The sequence below is a fragment of the Mobula birostris genome, chromosome 2 (genome assembly GCF_030028105.1).
Source record: "Mobula birostris isolate sMobBir1 chromosome 2, sMobBir1.hap1, whole genome shotgun sequence".
Lineage (NCBI taxonomy): Eukaryota > Metazoa > Chordata > Chondrichthyes > Myliobatiformes > Myliobatidae > Mobula > Mobula birostris.
Window position 1 is genome coordinate 60,108,484 of NC_092371.1, and position 22,808 is coordinate 60,131,291.

Here is a 22,808-nt window from a genome sequence, read left to right on the forward strand (position 1 = left end):
TAACGTCGTTTCATTTGACTGTACTTATGGGTATTCATGTATGGTTGGATGACAATTAAACTTGAATTTGAACTTGAATCATGATGGTGGTTCACTTGAGGCTGCCAAACATGATCCTTATTTGCTCCAAGGCTGCGCATCTTAGGGGACCATATTCTCCAGTCTCTTTGCAAACCATTTTCTCTGTCCCTGTTCTAGCGTCTCAGGAGCTGCATCCAAAAATGGCCCAGTCCTTTTCATTTTGTTTGTGGAACTGAATAAATACCAAGACTTGCTGCATCAGACTTTGTAGCTGCTGAGATGAAAATAATGCACCTTTAGGAATATCTGACAAGCAGGAAATGTTGTCACCCAAGATCCCAAGTTCAGCATCAGTCTACACAGGGAAATAGTGCGCACTTACTTAAAAATGTCAGAGGTTTGTGCAAAATCAGCCAATGGACAAATACAAATGTCAATGAGCTCCAATAGGCTACAGGCCTGGAGTGAAAAATCTTTTCTCATATGTAGGCCCAGCAACCATCATGTGTCACACCTCCTTAAAGGTTCACTGTTTGCTGGCAGTCTTTCAGACTTTTCTCCAAATATCCACTTTCTCTTAATTCTACAATGAGTGGAACTCCAACATATTCCTCAGGACAGCCTATATAATAAAGTGCAAATGAGAATTTTATACCTTTCTCCTGGAGCAGTTAGGTTGACTGTAATTGTCTTTGGACAGTAGATGTAACTGGGATGTATGAAGTCTGAATGGCGCAGATTCTGACAATCCTGACAGCTGAGGGCCATTCTCTATATACCCCCATCATAAACGTGTAACTGAACAATGTCAGAAAATGAAACATACCTTTTGATAGCTTTGATTAACTTCTAATTTCAAAATTCTGCATTTCATTTTCTTTACTTTTCTAGCATTGTCATCCAACAACCCCTTGAGTTCTTGATGAAGGCCCTTAATGTCTTGTTTACCTTGTGCAAGACAGGCATTCCAGGATCCATGTGTGGGGCACTGAGTCATATGCTTACTGGTAGTCGATCCAGGTTGTGATTTGTTTGCCTGGTCTTGGAGTCTCACATGACTGCTTTGTTTACCAGTAGTTGGTACTTGGAGCCAATAGTACAAGTGACCATCAGATGTGGAATATACCAGGGTGATGCACTGTCCCCACTGCTGTTCTGCATAGGCTTGAATCCCCTCAGCCAGATCATCTCAAAGAGTGGATGTGGGTAGAGGGTCAAGAGTGGAGTGACCATCAGCCACCTCCTGCACATGGATGACATCAAGCTGTATGCCAGAAATAAAAAGGACATCGACCCACTAATCCACCTAACAAGGGTGTACAGCAAAGACATCAGGATGTCATTTGGACTGGAAACATGCAGCCGGATGATAGTGAAAAGAGGCAAACTCATCAAGACTGAAGGAGTTGAGTTACTTGAAGGCCACACACCAGATAAACAGGACAACTACAAATACCTGGGATCTTGCACGTGCATGGAAGCCACGATAAGGACACAAGGAAGGCTGCAAGATCCAAGTACCTCCAAAGAATGAGACAGGTCCTAAAAAGCCAGCTGAATGGGAAGAACAAGATCAGAGCCACCAACACATTCGCCCTACCAGTCATCTGATACCCAGCCGAAATAGTGTGCTGGCCAAGGAATGAACTGGAAGCCACTGACATCAAGACCCAGAAACTATTAACAATATTGCATCCAAAGTCCAATGTTGAGCGACCATACACCAAATAAAAGAGGACGGAAACTTGGAAGTGTCAAGGCCGCAGTTCTGGAAGAAATGCAAAACATCCATGAGTATATCAGGAAGATGGCTCCTAAGGATGACCTGCTAGGAGAATACCACAGACAGCAGGCAGGAGGTATGGAAAAGGAAGTGGGTGAAGCACAGCCAGAGGACCAGAGGCCATGGCAGGACAAGCCACTACATGGGATGTACCATCGCCAGATATCAGAGATGGCTGACATAAGGAAGTCCTACCAATGGCTGGAAATGGCAGGGCTGAGGGACAGCATGGAGGTGCTGCTCATGGCTGCACAAGAACAGGCGTCGTGCAGAAGAGCACACCAGACAAGACCCAAGGTGTAGACTGTGCAAGAAATCCACTGAAACCATGCTGCACCGAGTAGCAGGGTGCAAGCTGCAGGCGGGGACAGCACACACTGAACGGCACAACCAAGTTGCCGGAATTGTGTAGAGGAACATCTGCGCTGAGTATGGGATTGGACATTCCCAGTCCAAATGGCAAACACCTGAGAAAGTAGTGGAGAATGACAGAGCTAAGATCTGTTGGGACCTCCAGATACAGACTGATAAGCAGGTACCAACCAGACGTAGTAGTATTGGACAAGGAACAGAAGAAAGCAATCATAATGATGTGGCAATTCTGTATGACAGTAACATCAGGAAGAAAGAATATGAGAAGCTTGAAAGAACAGATAGAAAGGATGAGAAAGGTTAAAACCAGAGTAATCCCCGTGGTGATAGAAGCACTTGGAGCTGTGACACCTGGACTGGGAGAGTGGCTCCAACAAATCCTGGGAACAACATCTGAGATCTTGGCCCAGAAGACCGCACGACTAGGGAACAGCAGGGATAGACTGCGCCAAACCCTCAAGCTCCCAGGCCTCTGGTAGAGGATCCAAAATTGAGGGAAAAATACACATACACACTACCCATAAGGGGTGAGGAAAAAATGCATTACATCGAAGAAAGTCCTTAACTCCGAGAGGAATCATTGGGACGCCATCATGACAATGTTTTTTTTAGCAAGCTTCCTTATTTTTACAAGGCCGAGTTGCTAGCTCAATGCTCAACCCAGCATGGATGGAAAGTGTGCAAGGGAGCTGGCTGGATTCGAACTCGGGAGCCTTCACTCCAAAGTCCGGAGCTGATGCCACTATGCCACCAGCTGGCCAACTGTATTACATACAAGACAGTTAAATTAAATAAGTAGTGCAAAAATAGAAATAAAAAATTGTAACATAGTGTTCATAGGCTCAATGTCCATTTAGAAATCAAATGGCAGAGGGTAAGAAGCTGTTCCTGAATCATTGAGTGTGTGCCTTCAGGCTTCTGTACTTCCTTCCTGATGGCAGCAATGAGAACAAGGCATGACCTAGGTGATGGAGGTCCTTGATGATGGATGCCACCTTTTTGAGGCATCACTCTTTGAAGATGTCCTGGATACTATGGAGGCTAGCGCCCATGATGGAGCTGACTGAGTTTACAATGCTCTGCAGCATATTTTGACCCTGTGCAGTAGCAACCCCACCCTCCACCCCCATTCCAGTTAAAACACTCTCCACGGTACTTCTGTAAAAACCTGCGAGTGTCTTTGGCTACATACCAAATCTCCTCAACCTCCTAACGAAATACCGTTGCTGTCAACTGACTGGAATTCTGTTTTATCGGCCAGAATGTTTTACATCTACAGAAACAGTATAACCACTAGAAGAGCGAACTTGACTCTTGCTTGTCTGTGTGCATCAATACGTATGATAGTGAAAGTGCACATCTTATCTAACACATGCATAATCATATGGAAATATATTTTAATACAGGGAAATTTACTGTAACATTAATATATTTTGTAATTTTTTTTTATGTCTTTGCCCTGTATTGCTGCCATAAAACTACAAATTTCATATCATATTAGAACATAATTACAAACTTGATTCATGATTCAAAGATTCAAACTGCATTTTTTATTAAGGAATATATAAATTATATACAACCTTGAAATTTGTTTGCTTGCAGGCAGTCACAATTAAGCTGCCTTAACTCACTCTTCACATATGAACCCTTCACGCTCCAACCTGCGCCGCATCCTCATTTACATCAGTTAACCTTACAAGGCCAAGTTAGAAGAAATCAAAACCAAAAATGCTGTCTGCTTGCAATGAGTCTCCACACTGCCCACCCCACCAGCCTAACCACAATCCTCAGAAGCAGGCTCTCCATACTGAGCCACAGGGCAACAAATTGTTTGATTTGTCCAAATTCACAGCAGCACTCAGATCTGGTAGCTTCCCTCCTTAAAATACAGCAGGGTGTATACCTGTGAATGTTCCAACTGGAGGACCAACATCATCATAACGAGTCAGCTACACGAGAGACCAGTATTTGATGAGAGAGCTGAATTGCATTTCCTCCTAAACCAGCTGTGACACTGACTTACTTACATTTTAATTTCATAAGTATGTACCACAAACAAAAATAAATTAAATGCCTGAACATTTTTCCAGTACTTTGAGTAGAAAGGTATTGTTTATTTCCAAGGAATTGGATCTTTTAAACCAAAAAAAAACATTTTGAGAATAACGTACCACATGCAATAATATTTCTTATAAAAACATTGCATCTTCTTACCTCTTTTATATGCTTGCAACAGGACTATGAATGCTTCCACAATTAACTTATTTTATTAACGAGATAAATAATATTACGAATTTACCTCTGTAGCATAAGAGTCGCTTTCTTCACGGCTATAGATGTTATAATCCTTGTTGCTTTCCCGATACTCCTTAGTGTTAGTTCCACAGTTCTCCAAGGTTTGACTCTCGTCTTGCTGCCAGTCCACTTGGTCCCTAAATTCAGGTTGCTGCATGCATGGGCAAGTTAATGAAAACAAAACAAAGGATAGGGAAGGAACAAAGAAACAAAAACTGGGTATAGTAAACATTGAAAAAACTACAAGACAAAGAAAAGTATGAAAAGGAAAAACATCTTTATTACAGTGGCATATGAAAGTGTTGTAAACAAAATCAAAAAGACAATGAGGAAAATTATGGGCTGATTTGTTTGAAAAAAAAGAGAAAAGAGAAGAAAAGGTGTGCAAACACCAGTTACGGTGCTCATGCAGTGAATGATGCAGGGACTAAAGCAGCAACATGCAGGCAATAGAGCTCTGATTCAAATCAAGAGTGTGCATGCACTTCTACCAATTATTTGCTCAATCAATAATAGATTGATTATAAATCAATAAAAGGTTGAACTTGACCCAAGTTCAGGACTAAACTACAAAAGCAGCAGACTGATTAGAAAGAAAGGCTAATATCCAGCTTACCCTACTTGTTACACTATTTGTCTGATGGTCAGGTTGAAAACAAATCTAATTTACAGTGCATTCCACTGTAAGTTTCATTTGCTCCTGTGTTAATAGCAGGGAAAATGCTGGAGTCTACTGAGCAAGTGTAAAAGGGCATATGGAAAATAATAGGACCAGACAAAATTAACTTAAATTTATTAAAAGGAAATCATGTTTAACAGGTCAGTTGGAAATTCACGGGGACAAAGGATGATGAGTATTTGGACTTATAGAAAAATCTATTATTAAGAAAAATAGAAATCATGGCACTGAGGGTAACATTACGTTGTGGTTTGAGGATTGGTCAATTTATAGAAAACACAAGGAATAGACTAGTCACTTTCATGTTTCAGGTGACCAGTGGGGTGCAAAATGAATCAGACCTTATTATTATAATCTATATCAACGAACTGCATGAGCCCATCAAGAGAGCATGCTAATAATACTGAGTGATTATCGGGAGGGCACAGAGATGCTTCATAGTCAAGCTTAAGAGAATGGGCAAAGATCTGGCACGTGGAATAGTATATGGGAAAAATATGAGATTTTGCACTTGGTAGAAAACTTAGAAGGTAGTACTTTTAAACAATGGGTTTAAAAGATTCAGGTGTTTAGATATTGGTGTCACTGTACACAAATTATTAACATTAACATGTAGGTTTAGCGAGTCATTAAGAACACGAACAACACATTGGCTTTTATTGCAAGAGTATTTGAGTACAAAAATGAAGGAACACCTTAAGACTGCATTTGGAACAATGTGTACAGGCCTGGTCTCCCAATCTAATGATGAATAAACTTGGACAGGTTCACTAATTTCATCCCGGGATGTTGGACACGTAACAGAGGAGAAATTACACCGAAGTGCACATGCGCCGGTCGTGCATGCAGCCTGGTACAGCCGTTCCGATCTATTCTTACTTTCTTCTTCTTACTTTTTAATTTACGTTATTTTTTGTATTTTTTTTCTCATGGTAACACGTCGAAGCTGCACCCTCTCTAACATACTGGTAGAGAGTGTTTTATTTGGGTTTTCTTTAGCGCTGGAAATGGTTACATCCTGATATGCGGGACAGAAGCAAGGTCGCATTGTGTATTCCACGGACCAGCAAATACCGGCCGGCTTAGCAAACAGAGTGGTAGACACCCCTGCTGAAATCCGGAGGAAAACACACAGAGAGTGCAGAGGGGGATCACAAAACCGAGGAAAGAGAACCGGGTCGAGACAACAGAGACTTTTGGAGAAGAGGAGTTCGGTGGGTAATACCGTTCCGGCTGACCGGAAGTGCACTGAGAGCGGTAAGCGTAAAGGAGTTGGGTGCTTACTGTTCTGGCTAACAACGGATGGTGGAATCCGGGGTATATTATGATCGAGGAACGTGTTTGCAGACTGGATATTGAACTTTTTACTGTTGGACTTCGGCCACATTCCACCGTGATACAACACTTGGAGGCACAGGAGGTCGTTCCTGCCTGTGGCCATCGAACGTGCAGCTCCTCCTGTGGAGGGTCAGACACACTGAGCCAATAGCCTGGTCCTGGACTTATTTTCCATCTGGCATAGTTTGCATTTTGGTGTTTGGTTGTTGGGTTTTTTTGTATTGCTCTCTTTATGCTCTATTCTTGGTTGGTGCGGCTGTAACGAAAACAAATTTCCCTCGGGATTAACAAAGTATATCTATCTATCTATCTATCAAAAGTAACTCAATGGCATTTAAAATTAGCTAAAAAAAGCGAAAACAGATTTGAATTCTGTTACTTTACAAAGTAAATGGCAAAACTTTTCTCTCTGCATTAAAAATATCAGCTAGCCCTGATGAAGGATCTCGGTCTGAAACAACCTGTTTATTCCTCTCCATGGATGCTGCCTGACCTGCTCAGTTTGTCCACCAGCATTTTGTGTGTAGAGCTAGAACCTGTTAGTATTTTTACTTTAGAACATAAAATCCAAAATAAGCACAAAGAAAATGTAATGATTAAGGTAGGATTTTGGAATGCCAGTATATATTTCGGTCAGCCAGGGAATGTAGCAAGAATACCAGTTTCATTCAATTCTAATGATTGATTTTAGGCTGTCTTTAACTAAAATCAAAAAGCATCATCCACTATTTCTTTTATCTTCATTAATTGTTCTCTTGAAGGTATTGACTGTATGCTGTGAAACAATTCCAAGAGTGCCATTCACTCTGAACCACCTTAAATAAATGGCTATCGTTCAAATGCAGCTCGACAGTAAATGTTAAGTTTACTTGAGCACAGGAGTAACTGAGTCTGTCATCATATAATGTTCATGCGAACATTATTTATATAAATCATCTAACTGTGATCAAATGCATGAACTGGAGTAATTGCTGATCAAACATTACTGAATTTTTCTGTAATTAATTTAGTCAGGCCCTGGATAGTGGGGTAGAGATGCGTCTTTACCAAAGGAGGTGTAAAGCACTCTTTTCCTCTGTTCACCTGCTGCTAGCCCCCAATCGGGGTCACGTGAAACCATGGGAACAGGTGGATGGTCATATGAGCAGCTGGTGCATATCACAAGGCAATCTCTGAAGAGTACTGGTAGAGGCTAGGATCACCTGTCTTGTAAAGACACTGCTCAGAAGGCAGCAAAGGCAACCACTTCTGTAGAAAAAATTGCCAAGAATAATCATGGTCATGGAAAGACTATGATTGCCCCTGTCATACATGACACAAAATGACAAGATCTTGGATTTTTTTTAACGGCTGAAATGCTACTAAATTTTGCTGGTATTTCAGCTGTATCTTTTGACAGAATAAAATAAAGTTCAGGTTTTAATTCAGGGTCTATGCGAGCTAATGAAGAGACATAGAATCTTTAACCGTACTAATATTTGTCGCGTCCTTAACATGTAGTTAAGGCTGGGTGCCATGTCTCCTAAGAAAAGCCATCAATAAAGTAAGATCCCTGGTCTATGCTGAGTTATGTAATCTCAATAATAGAGGCATCATACTTTCACAGGAGATGGATATTGCCTTTTAACTACTGTGACAGGAGTGTCTCTTAACTGGCTTTTGTTTGTTAATTGAGTCATATTCATGGAGAAGAATGAAAAATATCTGGTTTTCCTGTTGCCCTTATTTGTTAATTACAGAAAAACTTTTCATTCCACTATACTGGCCAGTGCAGGCCTTCCCAAAGTTAAATCTTTGCTTCATCTGAACCTGTTTATATTACAACTAATTGTAATTAATGCAAAATTTTGAGGCTGAACCTCAACATATTGATGAGAGAATAAAAATTTTATGTATTTTCAGTTGCCATTGAGTAATTAATAAATTGTTTTAATCAAAGGATTAATATAGGAAGCCAGTTTTATTTGCATCGGGCTTACGTGAGAGTTTGAAAAATGCAAATAGTTAAATCTGAACATTTGTGTTCGAAGTCAAGCACTGGCTGAAACAATTCTAATCACATGTCAGGCATTATGCACGGGTCTGTATCCCATTTGTTATTTTCTAGGTTGATGGGGAAGCTTCAGCACTGAATTTAAGAAAACACAAACTTAAATGCAAGATGTACGTGGGCATGAGATAAACAGAATGTACGTCAAGGGAAGTCAGGCTCTGATGTACAAACATAGGGTCATTTTGCAAACTTGAGGTCTACTCATTGAACTCTGCCTGCTGAAAGCATAGATTGAGAATTTGGTTAAAAATGCCAATTTTCCCAAATTCCAAATCTGCATGCTTAGCTAGCAGAAGTCCACAACATGAGCACAAATTTGTAAAATGACATGAGCACACTCTACGATCCAGAAACTTACACTGAAGATTACAGCACAGGTTTCAGAGCACTGAGACCAATCCATTTGAAATCAAACTGCTGGTAACTAAAAGAAATGACCGTCTAAAACAAAAGATCTAATCCACAAACAATACTTAATTTAGCAACAGTAGTAATGCACCTCAAGAGTTACTTTTGCCAACACAGTTATTAAAATCTAAAACAGATTTTACTAACGATTCCTGGCAACTCACTAGAAATTTATACATTTCCTATTCGTATACATGCATCATCTTCCTGTACCATGCACACTTCATTGGTACAAAGCTCTATGCTGATTCAAGGTGTTTGTTGCATGCAATGTGTTGTTAGTTTTTTCTGTTAATGCCACCAAAGTTTAAATTAAGGAACAGTATTAGAAAACTTCTCTTAATTGGTCACTACACCATGTAACATGACAAACCAAGATGTTGCCACAGGTATTAAGAGCAAAAAAAATATTTTTACCTTTAGATCAGCCGAAAATTCTTTTCCTACAGAATCCATGGGCAAGTCCTGAGACATTGAAGTCAAAGTGGACAAGAAACTTGCTGACTCTGTCAGATGGGGTAAAGGGGACAAACTCCTACTTTCTTCTCTGATGTTTTCACTGAGCCTATCAATTTTCTCTGTAACAGACGCCAACTCGGTCTTTAAGCCAAGAAGCCTTGAGTTAATGCTGCTCATTAAATTAGGATCGCTGATGTTGGTAGCTTCCCTGCTGTTCTCCTTGAAGGACTGTGTTGGTGTATCAATGGCTGAACTAAGCCTGGCATCAGAAACAATTCCACTTGTGTCTGAGATTAATAGATCAATTACCTCGCTAACAAGTTCAGCTTGATCTTTAATACCAAACAGAATTTCAAGATCTTTTGTTCCCAGTCGACCAGTGAAGTCATCATTATCAGCAGTTCTGCTGCTCCCACTTCCAGAGGTTCTCTCTTGAGTTTCCTTCAGATCATTTTCTCCTCCTACTGGTACTTCTCTTCTGGGCTGCGATGAAGAGATATTTAAAGAGTCACTAGCCTCTGTATCAAATTCTTTGCAACACTTTTGGCACTGGTAAGATGCCAGGTCGTAACGCTGAAGGTTTGAAACGAGCACACGATTTTCATATTCCAGTTTTTTGACTTTCCCGTTGAGGTCAGTGATCTGGTGTCTTGCTGATACAAGCTCTTCTTGGGAAGGCTCGTTCAATGACGGACAACTGTCTGACCACGCTGACTCTTGATTACACTCACTTTTGTAATGGTTTAGTTCATTCATGAGGTGTTTATTTTGGTCTTCTAACTCAATCAAGGATCGCCTCAGGAGTTCTGCCTCCTCTTCAACAAACTGAAGTTGACGCCGAAGTTCTCCAATGTTCTCCCCAAACTCGCCATAGCTTGTGCAGGTGATTCCCAGTCTAATGTCCTGGCCTAAGGGTTCTTTCTCACAGTGACCTTTCATCTCATCCATTTCAGCTTTGAGTCCACGATTTTCCACCTCAAGTTCAACTATCCTTCGGCTTAAAATGTTGGCTTCCTCCTCAACCAACTTTAGATGGAGCTTTAGTTCGGCTTCTCTCACATGAGGAGACTCCCCAATATCAGTAACAGACACTGAGTTATCTAAATCACCATAGAGAGAGTTGTACTTCACCAGTTCCTCTCTCATGTTTTCATTCTCCTTTACTAATTTGGTCAGCTTTTTACACATCACAGCAGCTTCTTCCTTCGCAAAATGGAGCTGGCACTTCAGGTCAGCACTATCCTCCTGTTATAAATTATAAAGATAAATATCAATATTCACATGAACCAGGAAATAATGCTTAACAGTTCAAAGCAGGCTGCCAAATCCTTCAGCATTTCAATTGTCAAACAAATTGAATGCATTTAAGAAGAACAATATATTGCAAAATAAAGTGTATCACTGACATCTTAATATTGCCAATGTCCTATCATGGACAAATAGGGGCAGGCTAACTGAGGAGAGGATAAGAAATCAGCTCCTCAGACCATTCATCTGCTAATTGGCTTCAAACCTGCATTGACAAGATAGTTAGGAAAAACAGAATAGGGAGAGAAAGACAGCACCCTCTTGTCATCTTCATATATAAAAACATGAAAGGTGCCTTATGCAAAGCCTTAATTGAAGTATTGTTGAAAAAGATTCAAAAAATAAAATCTGTACTATTGTGTAAGCAACCAACAGAACACTGAGATCAGGAGCTTGTCTTAACCTGCTGAATGTAACAAAAGGAGTATACAAACACTGCCAACAAGTTACAGACTATCCATCTCATTATAAGTGTGAAACAGCTCATTTGCAAAAGTGAAGGCATGATCCTGTAGCAAAAGTTCGCAGGCATTTTTCTATGGTTTCCTAACCTCAACCAACAATTCCTACCATTTGGGCAAATGAACTTCTTATGTTGCAACCTAAGCATTCTTGTAATTAGAAGATTTGATAATTTTGTTAAACTGCAAAACTGTTGGCAACATGCCATTGTTGTATTTTAATGAAATTTTCAAGTAGCTTGTCGAAACATAGTACCCTCGGAACCAGTTGACCAGCTGCTAGCAGGTTCTGAACTCCAGCAACAGCTGTACTACTGGCAGTGAAAACCTTTGTAATGTGGTATGCACAAGAATATTTCCAGATATGGACATGAGTACACACTTAATCACATCTGTCCATTTCAGTTTGCGCAGTCACTTTACCAGGATGACATGGCAATGAACTTCTTGAAATATTACACCACTATTAAAGATAATCCCTTCAATTACCCTTCTAATTACAAGTCCGTGGCATCACTTTTATTCCAGTTTTCTTTACATGTATTTTAACAGATAAATTCAATGAGCACCTTAACTAGCTTACATACATGCAGACTGTAAATAACTGCTGCTGTCTCGTCTACTTGGAGGGTAAAGAAAGAGTCCCACATACAGCTTGTACAACTGGAAAAAATATGTAAAATGCCATTTCTGTCTGTGAAACTGTACCTGTGGCAAGGGTTTCTTTTCTTGTTTTGTGGTGACACGGCTATTTCTCTTCTTCAAAGAATTCTGGAAAGAAGATTTTAAAAAAAGGATGCTTCATTATATTTGTAAATGCTTAATATCAATGGATTTAATGTCACAAAAGTCACCAAATCAATTGTCCACTGCTCATTTTCCACAAACTATGTCCCCTGCTTTCATGAAATCAAAATCATCTGAGCATACGGTTATCTGTAACAGGCAGATCACTTAAATAGGGATACCAGCCAGACACAAGCTACACTGTGTACACTCACTGAACAGGGAGGAGATAAAAAGGCTGAAAGGATAAGTATTAGCTCATCAGGTTCTTGCAGAGCGGGAGTTCCCAACCTGGGGTCCACAGACTCCTTCTTAATGGTATTGGCCCATGGCATTCAAAAGGTTGGGAACCCCTGTTTTAGAGGAAGAGAATCATCACCATTTATTTCTGGTTGAATGTAATATAATAATTCATTTAGTTTTCTAATTGGCACGGGCATCTGTAAGCATGGATAGAATACAAAATTGGACTAAATATTTGTCAATCAAGATGCACTTGAACTTGGATAAACAAGTTTCTTTGATTTGTTCATAAATTAATCTGAGTTGTCAATTCCCACTGAAATCCACATGGTGTTATTGAGTAGTAACAGCTGCTTTGGTACTTCAGGAAAGAGCCAGTGACTAAAAGCACATCTTCATAATTCTAATCATATAAGAAAGTGACTTTATAACCAAAAATACATTGGTATTCGTTTATTATTGTCACATGCACTGAGATACAGTGAAGAGCTTCATACAGATCAAATCACAGTGCATTGAGGTAGAACAAGGTAAAACAATAATGCTGCAGAATAAAGCACAAAAGCTACAGAGAAAATGCAGTGCAGGTAATTAGTGATGTTCAAAAGCACAACCAGGTAATGCCTAACACTTTGATGATGACACACTTATTTTGAAACAAAATGAGCAGCAGTGTAAAATTCTTATAATTTGCTGTCTTATTGTTTGGAAATCCTGATTGTTAGGCATTTGATTCATGCAGTTCTGTTTTCTACATTTCCCTTAAGCTCACTAGGGACCTGTTCCCACAATCCCTGGAACTCACGGGGTTTAGTGGAAAATTTGTTATGCTGCAGTGTAACATCTTTTAAAAAAAAGGGAATGAAGTGTGTTTATGTGTGATAGGAGTAAAATCCAGTTTTTGGTAATGATAGTTTGGAAAGTCCCCATTGTGCCTGATTAACTGTATTATACTCTGTTCTGAAAACACTAAGACATCCCTTTTGGTTTGTTATCATTCCAACAACTCAACGTTTTACTGGTTTGTAATGGAAGAAATACTTTCATCACATATAGGCTCCTCCCTTTCATTTCTAATGTTACAGCCAATATTTATTTAAACTTTTAATTCTTTCCTACTGAGACGATTCATTTATTAGGACAGTATTGAATGTTTTACGCCTATTACTGCAAAAAGAACATCAATCACTGGTTTTGATCAATAAGTTAAGGTGCACATAAGAAAATGCTTCTGACAGATATCAATGGGCACTGCTTTATTGTTACATGGGTCAAAAGAAGATTCAAGGTATTTTTTTCTCATTACATTGTGTTACGTACCCCGTAACTGAGTTGCCAAACCAGCAGAAATGGATCACTCAGTTGGAGTCTGGATTACTAGAACTAAGAAAGTTTTATTAAAGAAACAAGCAACACAGTACTCTAATCAAAAGGATAATGAATGCAACAGTTCAGCAATGATAAACATACATGTACACAGAATTCAGGATGAATCAAGCTCTATCGTTGTCTAGGGGCAAATGACCAGTTTCAAAGTGACACAAAGTTCAGTTCAATTTAGTTCAGTTCGCAGTAATCGTTGCCATGCCGATGGACAGTGGGGGGGGGGAGGAGAGAGCAAAACGAATGAATATCCAACACAGCTTCCACACACAGACCTTTGCAGTCAGCTGTCGGGCGAGTCCTTTGTGATGTCATCTGAGGTCACCGACCGTGACCCCTCCGTTTCCAGATACGATCGTTTCCCTGCGCTGAACCTGGCACCCAGGCAAGGGTGGACACACACCAGGTTCCCGCCGATCGTGCCTTTCCACCCTGTGCGTTTATGGCTTGATCCCGCGATCAGCCGTCCAAAAGTTTCCCACCGACTTGTGAGAGGCGCACCGCTTCCAGGGTCTCGTTACCTCGGGTGTCATGTGTGTCCTGCCTTAGCGAACCTGTCCCTTTTCATCCCCCTGCTGGGATATCGCCTGCTCATCACTTCAAACAGTTCAGGGTTCAAAGGGGGGCCACTCTAGACAGCTCTCTCCTTCTGTTATTCTCTCCCCCGTCCCTTCATTACACATCTCCAAATGCTGCTCCATTGTTTCCCTTATCTCTCTCTCTCCCTCCTGAAGACAGGTGGCAGACCAACTGCTGATCACACAGGACAGCTAACATCTTATCTATGTATATTCTTGTCACAATTGTCTATCATCTTTGTGTCTGATGACAGACAATGGTTCTTGGTTTACCAAGTGTCTTTTTCAAAGAAATCTTTCAAGTTCAAATCACAGCATTATTTTGCTGCTGCTTGTTTTCTTCACCTTGTTGGTGCTGTTTACTTTATATTCCTTTTCACCTACTTTGAACTTACCAATTTCTTTGTCATCACTGCATTCAATGACCAGACCCCAAGCTCTGGAAATTCTTTCAGACAAAAGCCAAAAAAAATAGGCAACAGCAGGCCATCTGGTCTTCAAGATATTCAAGACAATTCTGGATTAGCTTCTCTCTCAATGTCACATTGTGCTCTCTTCACATACGTATGACACCTTGTGTTTAGAAATTTGTTTACCTCCTTCTTAAATTTGAGTGGCGGGGTAGAGATTCTTCTCTACCAAAGGAGGTATAAAGCACTCCTTCCCTCTGTCTGCCTGCAGGTCACACTTGGGCAAGGTGTAATACCTGCCTAGCCACCCCAATTAGGGTCACATGAAACCATAGTGGTAGATGGCTGTATTACCAGCTGGTGCAGATCACAAGTCCTAGTTATGTGACCACTGATGCCAGGCAGATAATCTCTCGATAAAGGCTGGGGTCAGCCATCTTGTAAAACCACTGCCCAGAAGAAGGCAATGGCAAACTACTTCTGTAGAAAAAAATGCTAAGAACAATCATCGTCATGGAAAGACCATGATCGCCCACGTCATACGACACGGCACATAACAAACAAACCTTCTTAAATAATATTCAGTGATTTTGCTTCCATAGCCTTTTATTGGTAGGAAATTCATCACTCCCCAAGTGATTAAGTATATCTTCACCAATATCTGGAGACAATGAGCTCTTGCTTTAAACATCCTGATAAAGGAAACTGTCCTTCTAATGTTTTATTTACTTCAATGAGATCACCTCTCATTCCTCTAACCCAGTTAAGTTAACCCATTTTCCATTTGTACTATAGTCCCAACATTCCAGGATTCATTCTACTGAATCTGCATTATACTTCCTCTATGACACATATACCATTACCTAGATAAGGAGAATGAAACTGTACACACTATTCATGTGTCATCTGTAGCAAAACAACTTTGTCCTTTTCATCAAAGCTTCCAGAAAGGGAGAATAAAACTACAACTGTGTGAACTCTTGCAGCATCGGTTAACTCTGTAATCCCTGTCTTGGAAGCTGATGTCACAACATCTTTCATGAGGGTAAACCCTCACAAGGTGTCAAGCCCTGATGGGTGTTCTTGGCACTGAAAACCTCTGCCAACCAAATGGTAGGAGTATTCAAGGACATCTTCAATCTCTCACTGTTGCATTTGGAGGCTCCAAGCAGGGTGAGCTGCCTCAATGTCTTTCACCCAGTGGCACTCACATCTACTATGACAAAGTACTTTGAGAGATTGATCATTGCGAGAATCAACTTCTGCCCAAGCAAGGACCTGGACCAGCTGCAATTTGCTTATTGCCACAAACGGTCTACAGCAGATGTAATCTTACTGGCTCTCCACCCGGCTTTGTATCACTTGGACAATAGAAGTACCTAGGTCAGGCTGCTGTTTATTGATTACAGCTCAGCGTTCAGCACAATCATATTCTCAGTACTAATCAATAAGTTCTAAAACCTGGGCTTCTGCAACTGGATCCTTGAGTTCCTCACCAGGTGATCCAGTCAGTGCAGATTAGAAATATCATCTCCCTGTTGACAATCAACACTGACTCAGCTCAAGGATGTGTGCTTAGCCCACTGCTCACTATTTTATATATCAGCTTGTTGAGTGATGTTGCAAAAACAACCTTGCACTCAAAGCCAGTAAGACTAGGGAATTGATTGTGGACTTCAGAAAGGGAAAACACACCAGTTCACATCGTGGGATCAGCAGCAGAAAGAGCGAGCAGTTTCAAATTCCTGGGCGGCAATATCTCCAAAGACCTATCTGGGCCCAAAATATTGATGCAATTACAAAGAGGGGAAGAGGTTTTGGGAAGAGCGATTTGGGTAATATGCTTGAATGATTTTGAGATTTTGTTGACTGGCAAGTGGCTATATTTCATTAGGATTTTGAGGAGACTTGGTATGCCACCAAAGACTCTCGCAAATTTCTACAGATGTATCATGGAGAGCATTCTAACTAGTTGCATTGCTCTCTGGTTTGGAAGGGCCACTGACAGGATTGAAAAAAGCTGCAGAAAGTTACTACTTCAAAAGGCGATGCCTCAAAAAGGCTGCATCTATCATTAAGGAGCTCCATAACTAAGGACATTCCCTCTTCTCACTGCTACCATCAAGGAAGTGGTACAGGAGCCTGTAAACACAAATTTAATGTTTTAAGAACAACTTCTTCCCCTCTGCCCATCAGTTATCTGAACGGACAATAAACCTATGTATTTTTTACTCAATATATCTTTTCCCTTTTTTTTTGCTCTCTTTTTGCACTACTTATAGAATTTAATTTTTTATTTGTTTCTTATTGAAATTCATAGTTGTTCTTCAATATTATGTATAGCAATGTACTGCCGAGACAAAGCATCAAATTTCACGACATACGCCAGTGATGTTAAACCTGATTCTGACTCTGTCGCCAATATACTATTTGCCTCTGTAACAAATTGCTTTCAGAGATTGAAGTACAATGACATTCAGGTCCCTCTGTGCATCAACATTCTGCAAATTCTCACCTTTTAAATAATACTCTCCTATTCTTTATTTCTTTTCAAAGTGGATAGTTTCACATTTATCCTTGTACAGTACTGTGTTTTGTAACCATTATACTTATACCTGCCTAAGCTAGCCTCTCTGATTTCTCCTCACAACTCACACCCCTATGAATTATGGTTTATCAACAAATTGAAGAATATTTGGCTCCTTATTCAAGTCCATGATGTATATTGTGAGGAACCAGAGCCCACACACTGTGGTATCACAATAGTCACATTGTCGATATTTGGAAGTCCCATATGTTTGCTCTCTCCATTACCTACCAGTCAACAAAGTCTTAATCCATTCCAGCATATTACCCAAAAATCTCTCATGTCAAAGCGTACCCCCTCTTCAATTTCAAGCTGCTGTGTGAAACCCATCTTGATGCTGCCTTTTCCTTTGGCCATTTTGTCTGACTACACTAATGCAAAGTGCTTTGGATTATTTTGCTATGTTAAAGGTGCCCAAAATAGTAAGCTGTTAATGATCAGACAATTGATAATGGGAATCATACCATTAATTGACCGGTCTAAAAAGGGATTATCACCAAGCTGTTCCATTTTTTCAGTGTTACTTTAAAGTTTCAACAGCAACTAAAAGAAATAAAAATAACCAACAGAACACTTGGGAATTTATAAGCTATAAATATCTTTGTTCCCTGAGAAATACGTGATGAAATCTTTAACAATTTATAATAAGCATAATACTGGTGCATCTTGCTATATGTTAAATGAGGATTTCATCTCCCTAGTTACATAGCAACAGCTTTGAGATGTCAGCTTGGCTCAGACCTCAGAAAATTGCTCAATTTTCTCCATACATTCTTATGCGATGATGTTAAAAGGTTTCAACTTAAAACCAAAATCTACTCACATAATCATCAAAATGCTCATTCAATGAACTAGACGATAGATGGGAAATTGCAAACAAACACATACAGCTCCAAATGACACACATATTCCTGAAATATCAATCACCACCAAACCCCGATGAGAAATTTAATACAAGTTATAAAAATCTGCACAAGGTAGCTGAACTAAATATCTTATCCAGTATCAGAAACATTCACAACTGTGCAGTCAGACATTTTCTTTGTGCATGTAGTACTCTTAAGAAAATAATGATTGGCTGCATCATTAAAGATTTGTGGTGCTTATGAGCCTGCGGAGATTTAGCATGACATCAAACTTGTATAGACGTGTAGATGATTAACTGGCTGCAGCACAGCCTGGTATGGAAACACCAATGCATTGGAAGGGAAAATCCTACAAAAGGTAGCAATTCCAGCCCAGTACATCAAGGGTAAAGCCGTCCCAACCATTGAGCACATCTACATGAAACATTGTCACAGGAAGGCAGCAGCCATCATCAGAGATCCTCACCACCAAGGTACTGCTCTTTACTCGCTGCTGCCATCAGGTAGAAGGTACAAGAGCCTCAGGACTCATACCACCATGTTCAAGAACAGTTACTACTCCTCAACCATCAGGCTCTCAGACTAAAGGGGATAACTACACTCACTTGCCCATCCACTGAAATGTTCCCACAACCAATGATCTCACTTTAAGGACTATTTATTTTGTATTTTAATTTTTTATTATTCATTGCTATTTATTTATATTTGCATTTGTACAGTATATTATCTTCTGCACTCTGGTTGATCTTCCATTGATCCTGTTATAGCCTCTATTCTATAGATTTGCTGAGCATGCCTGCAGAAAATGAATCTCAGTGTTGTATGTGGTGACATATATGTATTCTGATAATAACATTTACTTTGAACTTTTTGAACTCTGAACTTTAGAATTCCAAACCAATTATTTGAGGGCAAGTCTACTAACCAGCAATAATCAAATGCATCATTCATAGATACAGATTTGAGAAGTAACAATGAAATGCTCCCCATTTACCACCTGGATCTTGGAGTCCAGTCAATTCAACTTTGTTTGAATAAAATCAAAGTTCAGATGTTAAAATATCAAAGGTTCAATTTAATGTCAGAGAAATGTATATAATATACATACTGAAATGCTTTTTCTTCACAAACATCCACGAAGAGGAGTGCCCCAAAGAATGAATGACAGTTGAATGCTAGAACTCCAAAGTCTCCCCCAGCTCTCCTCCCTCCCGCGTGTAAGCAGCAGCAAGCAACAATCCCCCCTCCCCCCAGAAGCAAAAAAAAAGTATCGGCACCCGCCACCAAGCACTCAAGCTTGAGCAAAGGCATAAACTCGCAGTTACCCCAAAGACTTCACGTTTCACCCGGTATACAACATACCACAGGCTCTCTCTTTCCCTAATAAGGGAGAAGGAAGTGTATCCGTTTTCCCAGCGAGCGGAGAGACATAACAAACAACTAACACACATAAAAGTTGCTGGTGAACGCAGTAGGCCAGGCAGCGTTTCTAGGAAGAGGTATGATGTTAAAGTCCATTACGTCGCTTTTTTCGAGCTCTTTGAAAATCACAAAGATTATCAGATTCCAGAGACGCTGCTTTAGAAATTCTCTCCACAGAGATCAATGATAATGTTCAGATCAGTTGCATATTCCATTCACATGCTAGAATTTATGCCCAATAGTATCACAATATTCCCCAGGACTAAGCAAGAAAATGGCATTGTGTAGATGTATCTCTGTAAATTTACTATACTTCAGTTTGCAGTTCGGTCAGCAATTTCAGTAAATGTTAGGTATAGTGTCTTTCTGGTTGAATACATGTTGTTATGTCTGTTCACATGGTAACATGAAAGTGGCCTAACAATCTAACAGACTATCAAGTACCCATAAACCAAGGGTTTCTTATCCAAGTAAAAATAGCAGCAGTTTTTCAAATTTGGCCAATATCATGTACCTAGACCACAATGTTTACAATTCCAATTAAATAACAACTTAGAGATTTAGTACTTTCTATATCAGCGATGGGCAACATTTTTGTGGAAGGCCAGATTTATAATCCAAACCACCTCCCAAAGTAAGACAAGAGAAAAATATTTTAATTATACATAATTCTGATATTTTTAGACACTTTTAAAGACACCAGCTCCACTGTCCTGGAAGCCAATTTCAGTCTCCTCACTGCTGTTTTGTTGGCTTCATGCTGTCACCACAAACCTCTACATCTCTTGTGCTCCTTCATGTGACTTCAACATATCCCAGAAAAACAAGAACAAAAGTCAGCAAATAGTCAGCAGGTCAGGGAGTATTTGAAGAAAGAAGTACGGGGTAAAGATTCAGATCAATGTCTTAGCAAGAGAACAAACAAGTGGCCATCCATCAGAAACTTTCAGTGTGGAAGTGGTCTGATGTACTTTCAGCATTTTGTTTTGCCTTTGTTCAAACTTGATTCTGTGGAACTACTGTTGTTCCTTTTCACACCTTATGGTGCATCAGGGCATTTTCGCTGTTTCTATAGCATTTGACTGTTTTTTTAATGAGGCCGAGTTGTGAGCTCAACACTCAACCCAGCACGGATGGAAAGCATGCAAGGAGCCAGATTTGAACTCAGGACCATTTGCCTCAAAGTCCAGGGCTAACGCCACTACACCACCAGCCGGCATATGTGGAACTACTGAAGCAGAAATAACTCTACATTGCGAAATTAAACAGTTCAAACTAATTAAAAGTTAACTTGGTGTTAAATTGGTTGTTCACAGCCTGCTCTCGGGGGGCTGATGTTTCCCATTCCCAAGATTTAGGAAGTGGTACCCATTTCCTTCCTGCCTACCCTCTGCAGTTCAAACCTGATTTTGAATCTGCATCAGTCCCCCCAAACCCACCACAGGATCCTTTTTTCACAAACTCACACCTGTTTACAATAAGAGTAAAACAAGGGACTGATATTTGAAGCAATCTTTCAACCCCAAACCTACACTACTAAATTAACTCTGTAGACCCACAGTGAAACCTGCACTCAACAGTGTGCCTCAGAATTCTACACTCTCTCACCAGTACTGTATCCCTACCATACAGTGGTCAACTTATCCTTTCTCTATCATATCAACCGTCATTCTAGTGTCAAGTGGAAAAATGTCCATGTCTACCTGTACTGTATCTCTAAAATAAAAACAAAACAATCTGGAAACACTGAGCAATTCAGGAAACAACTATGGAAAGAGATGCTGCCAGACCTGTTGAGTGTTTTCAATATTTTCTGTTTTTATTTTAGATTTCCCAACATTTTCAAGCACCGTTTATACAGTAAACTAAACATACCCACTAGTAGTTATACAGGGACAGACCTGTACCTGCCAGTGCAGTACATCCATGTTTTGACGTAGGTGCAGACCTAGATCTTAACTTGGGCAGAGGTGCCTGGACCAAGTCCAACATGGTCCCTGGGCATTTCAACCCTATGCATCTGACTTCAAGACTAGTTGGAGTCCAGAGGACACTAAGCTCTACCATCAACCTGCAGCTGCAGCCTCCAGAGTTGTCCCTCATACCCGTAACCTTTTGCTGACGATGTCATCAGGATTTGCAGCTATCCTAGTGATTTGTGGGAACTAGCACGATGAAAGACAGCACCAAAGTAGATCTTGTGAGGCTACAGGGCCAGACAATGGTAATGGACCGCATGATCCTCCCCACGTGCTGGACAAAGCTTCTGGTTGTAGATAAAAACAACATCTCCACAGGCTTGGATTAGCTTTAGGTTGAGTCACTCAGGATCAGGAGAACCAATACACTGACCTTGGACTTAAAGATATGGGTGTTATTTTAAACAGGGTCTTTTCATAACACCATCAGGATCCATCACCAATTATAATTTCACAACCTGAACAGGAAACAGCATTTAACTATCAATTCAAATTATAGCAAGAAGAGACCGAAACAAATACTTTAATGAACTTGGTAAGTGAACACCAGAGATAAATAGCTTCTTTTTCCACCCTGCAGCTGCAAAAATACTCCCTCTTGCTTCCTGTGACCTTATGTGTGGAACTATATGTTATATTATTCTTTGTAAATTACCCGTCAAACTGGAGCCAATATTCCTTACTGAGTCATGCAATTTTAAGTTCTCAAATGTGATATATGCCTCCATGTCCCCCATTTTTTTAAAAAAGGAATTCTGTAAAATAAAACAAGGCTTAAAAACTGAATTACAGCATCATTCCTCTTTACATTTTGAGTTAGAATCTTGAGAGTACCTCATGGAGCAGACTCAATGGGCTGAATGGCCTAATTCTGCTCCAAGTCTTATGGTTAATGGAATTGTCATATGCTCTACAGAAAGGATAATGCATAAACTTCATTTGATGTGTAAATTCTGCTACATAGCAGTTTAGCTTCACTTCAAACATAACATATATTGTGTTCTAGGATGTATATAACGACAAGATGTGGTGCCTTGCAGATGTAACTTATTCCTTTCTTATCCTTACAGTAAGCCACTGCTGCCAAAAAGCTTTAGTTCTAATGCACTTTGTCATCTAACTAAAAGTTTTCAAATGATCACCCTAAAACCTAGATGTTTGGTTCACTTAAGGAGAACTATAACGCTGACATTGAGAGCGAATTGTGCCCTTGTGATAAGGTTGTTTGAAAGAACGTGAATCATTGCTATCTTCAAAACATAATGAGAATGACAGCCAATTTAAAATTATAGCTTATACACTGGTGCATGAACAGAATTCATATGAGACTCAATGAGAGATGCCTCACATAATATGCATGCCCTCTCACCCAACGTT

The 22,808-nt window shown here is 40.0% G+C and overlaps 1 protein-coding gene across 1 annotated transcript in view; it reads right to left on the reverse strand.

Annotated features, from left to right (window-relative positions):
* mtcl2 (microtubule crosslinking factor 2) overlaps positions 1 to 22,808 on the reverse strand; it is a 107,901-nt gene that overhangs the window by 37,165 nt on the left and 47,928 nt on the right. Inside the window, exons 4-6 of the mRNA XM_072241881.1 lie at positions 11,886 to 11,948; positions 9,367 to 10,653; positions 4,476 to 4,622 (exon numbers count right to left, since the gene is read on the reverse strand). Of these exons, the coding sequence (XP_072097982.1) occupies positions 4,476 to 4,622; positions 9,367 to 10,653; positions 11,886 to 11,948 (1,497 nt within the window). The remainder of the gene's footprint in view (positions 1 to 4,475; positions 4,623 to 9,366; positions 10,654 to 11,885; positions 11,949 to 22,808) is intronic.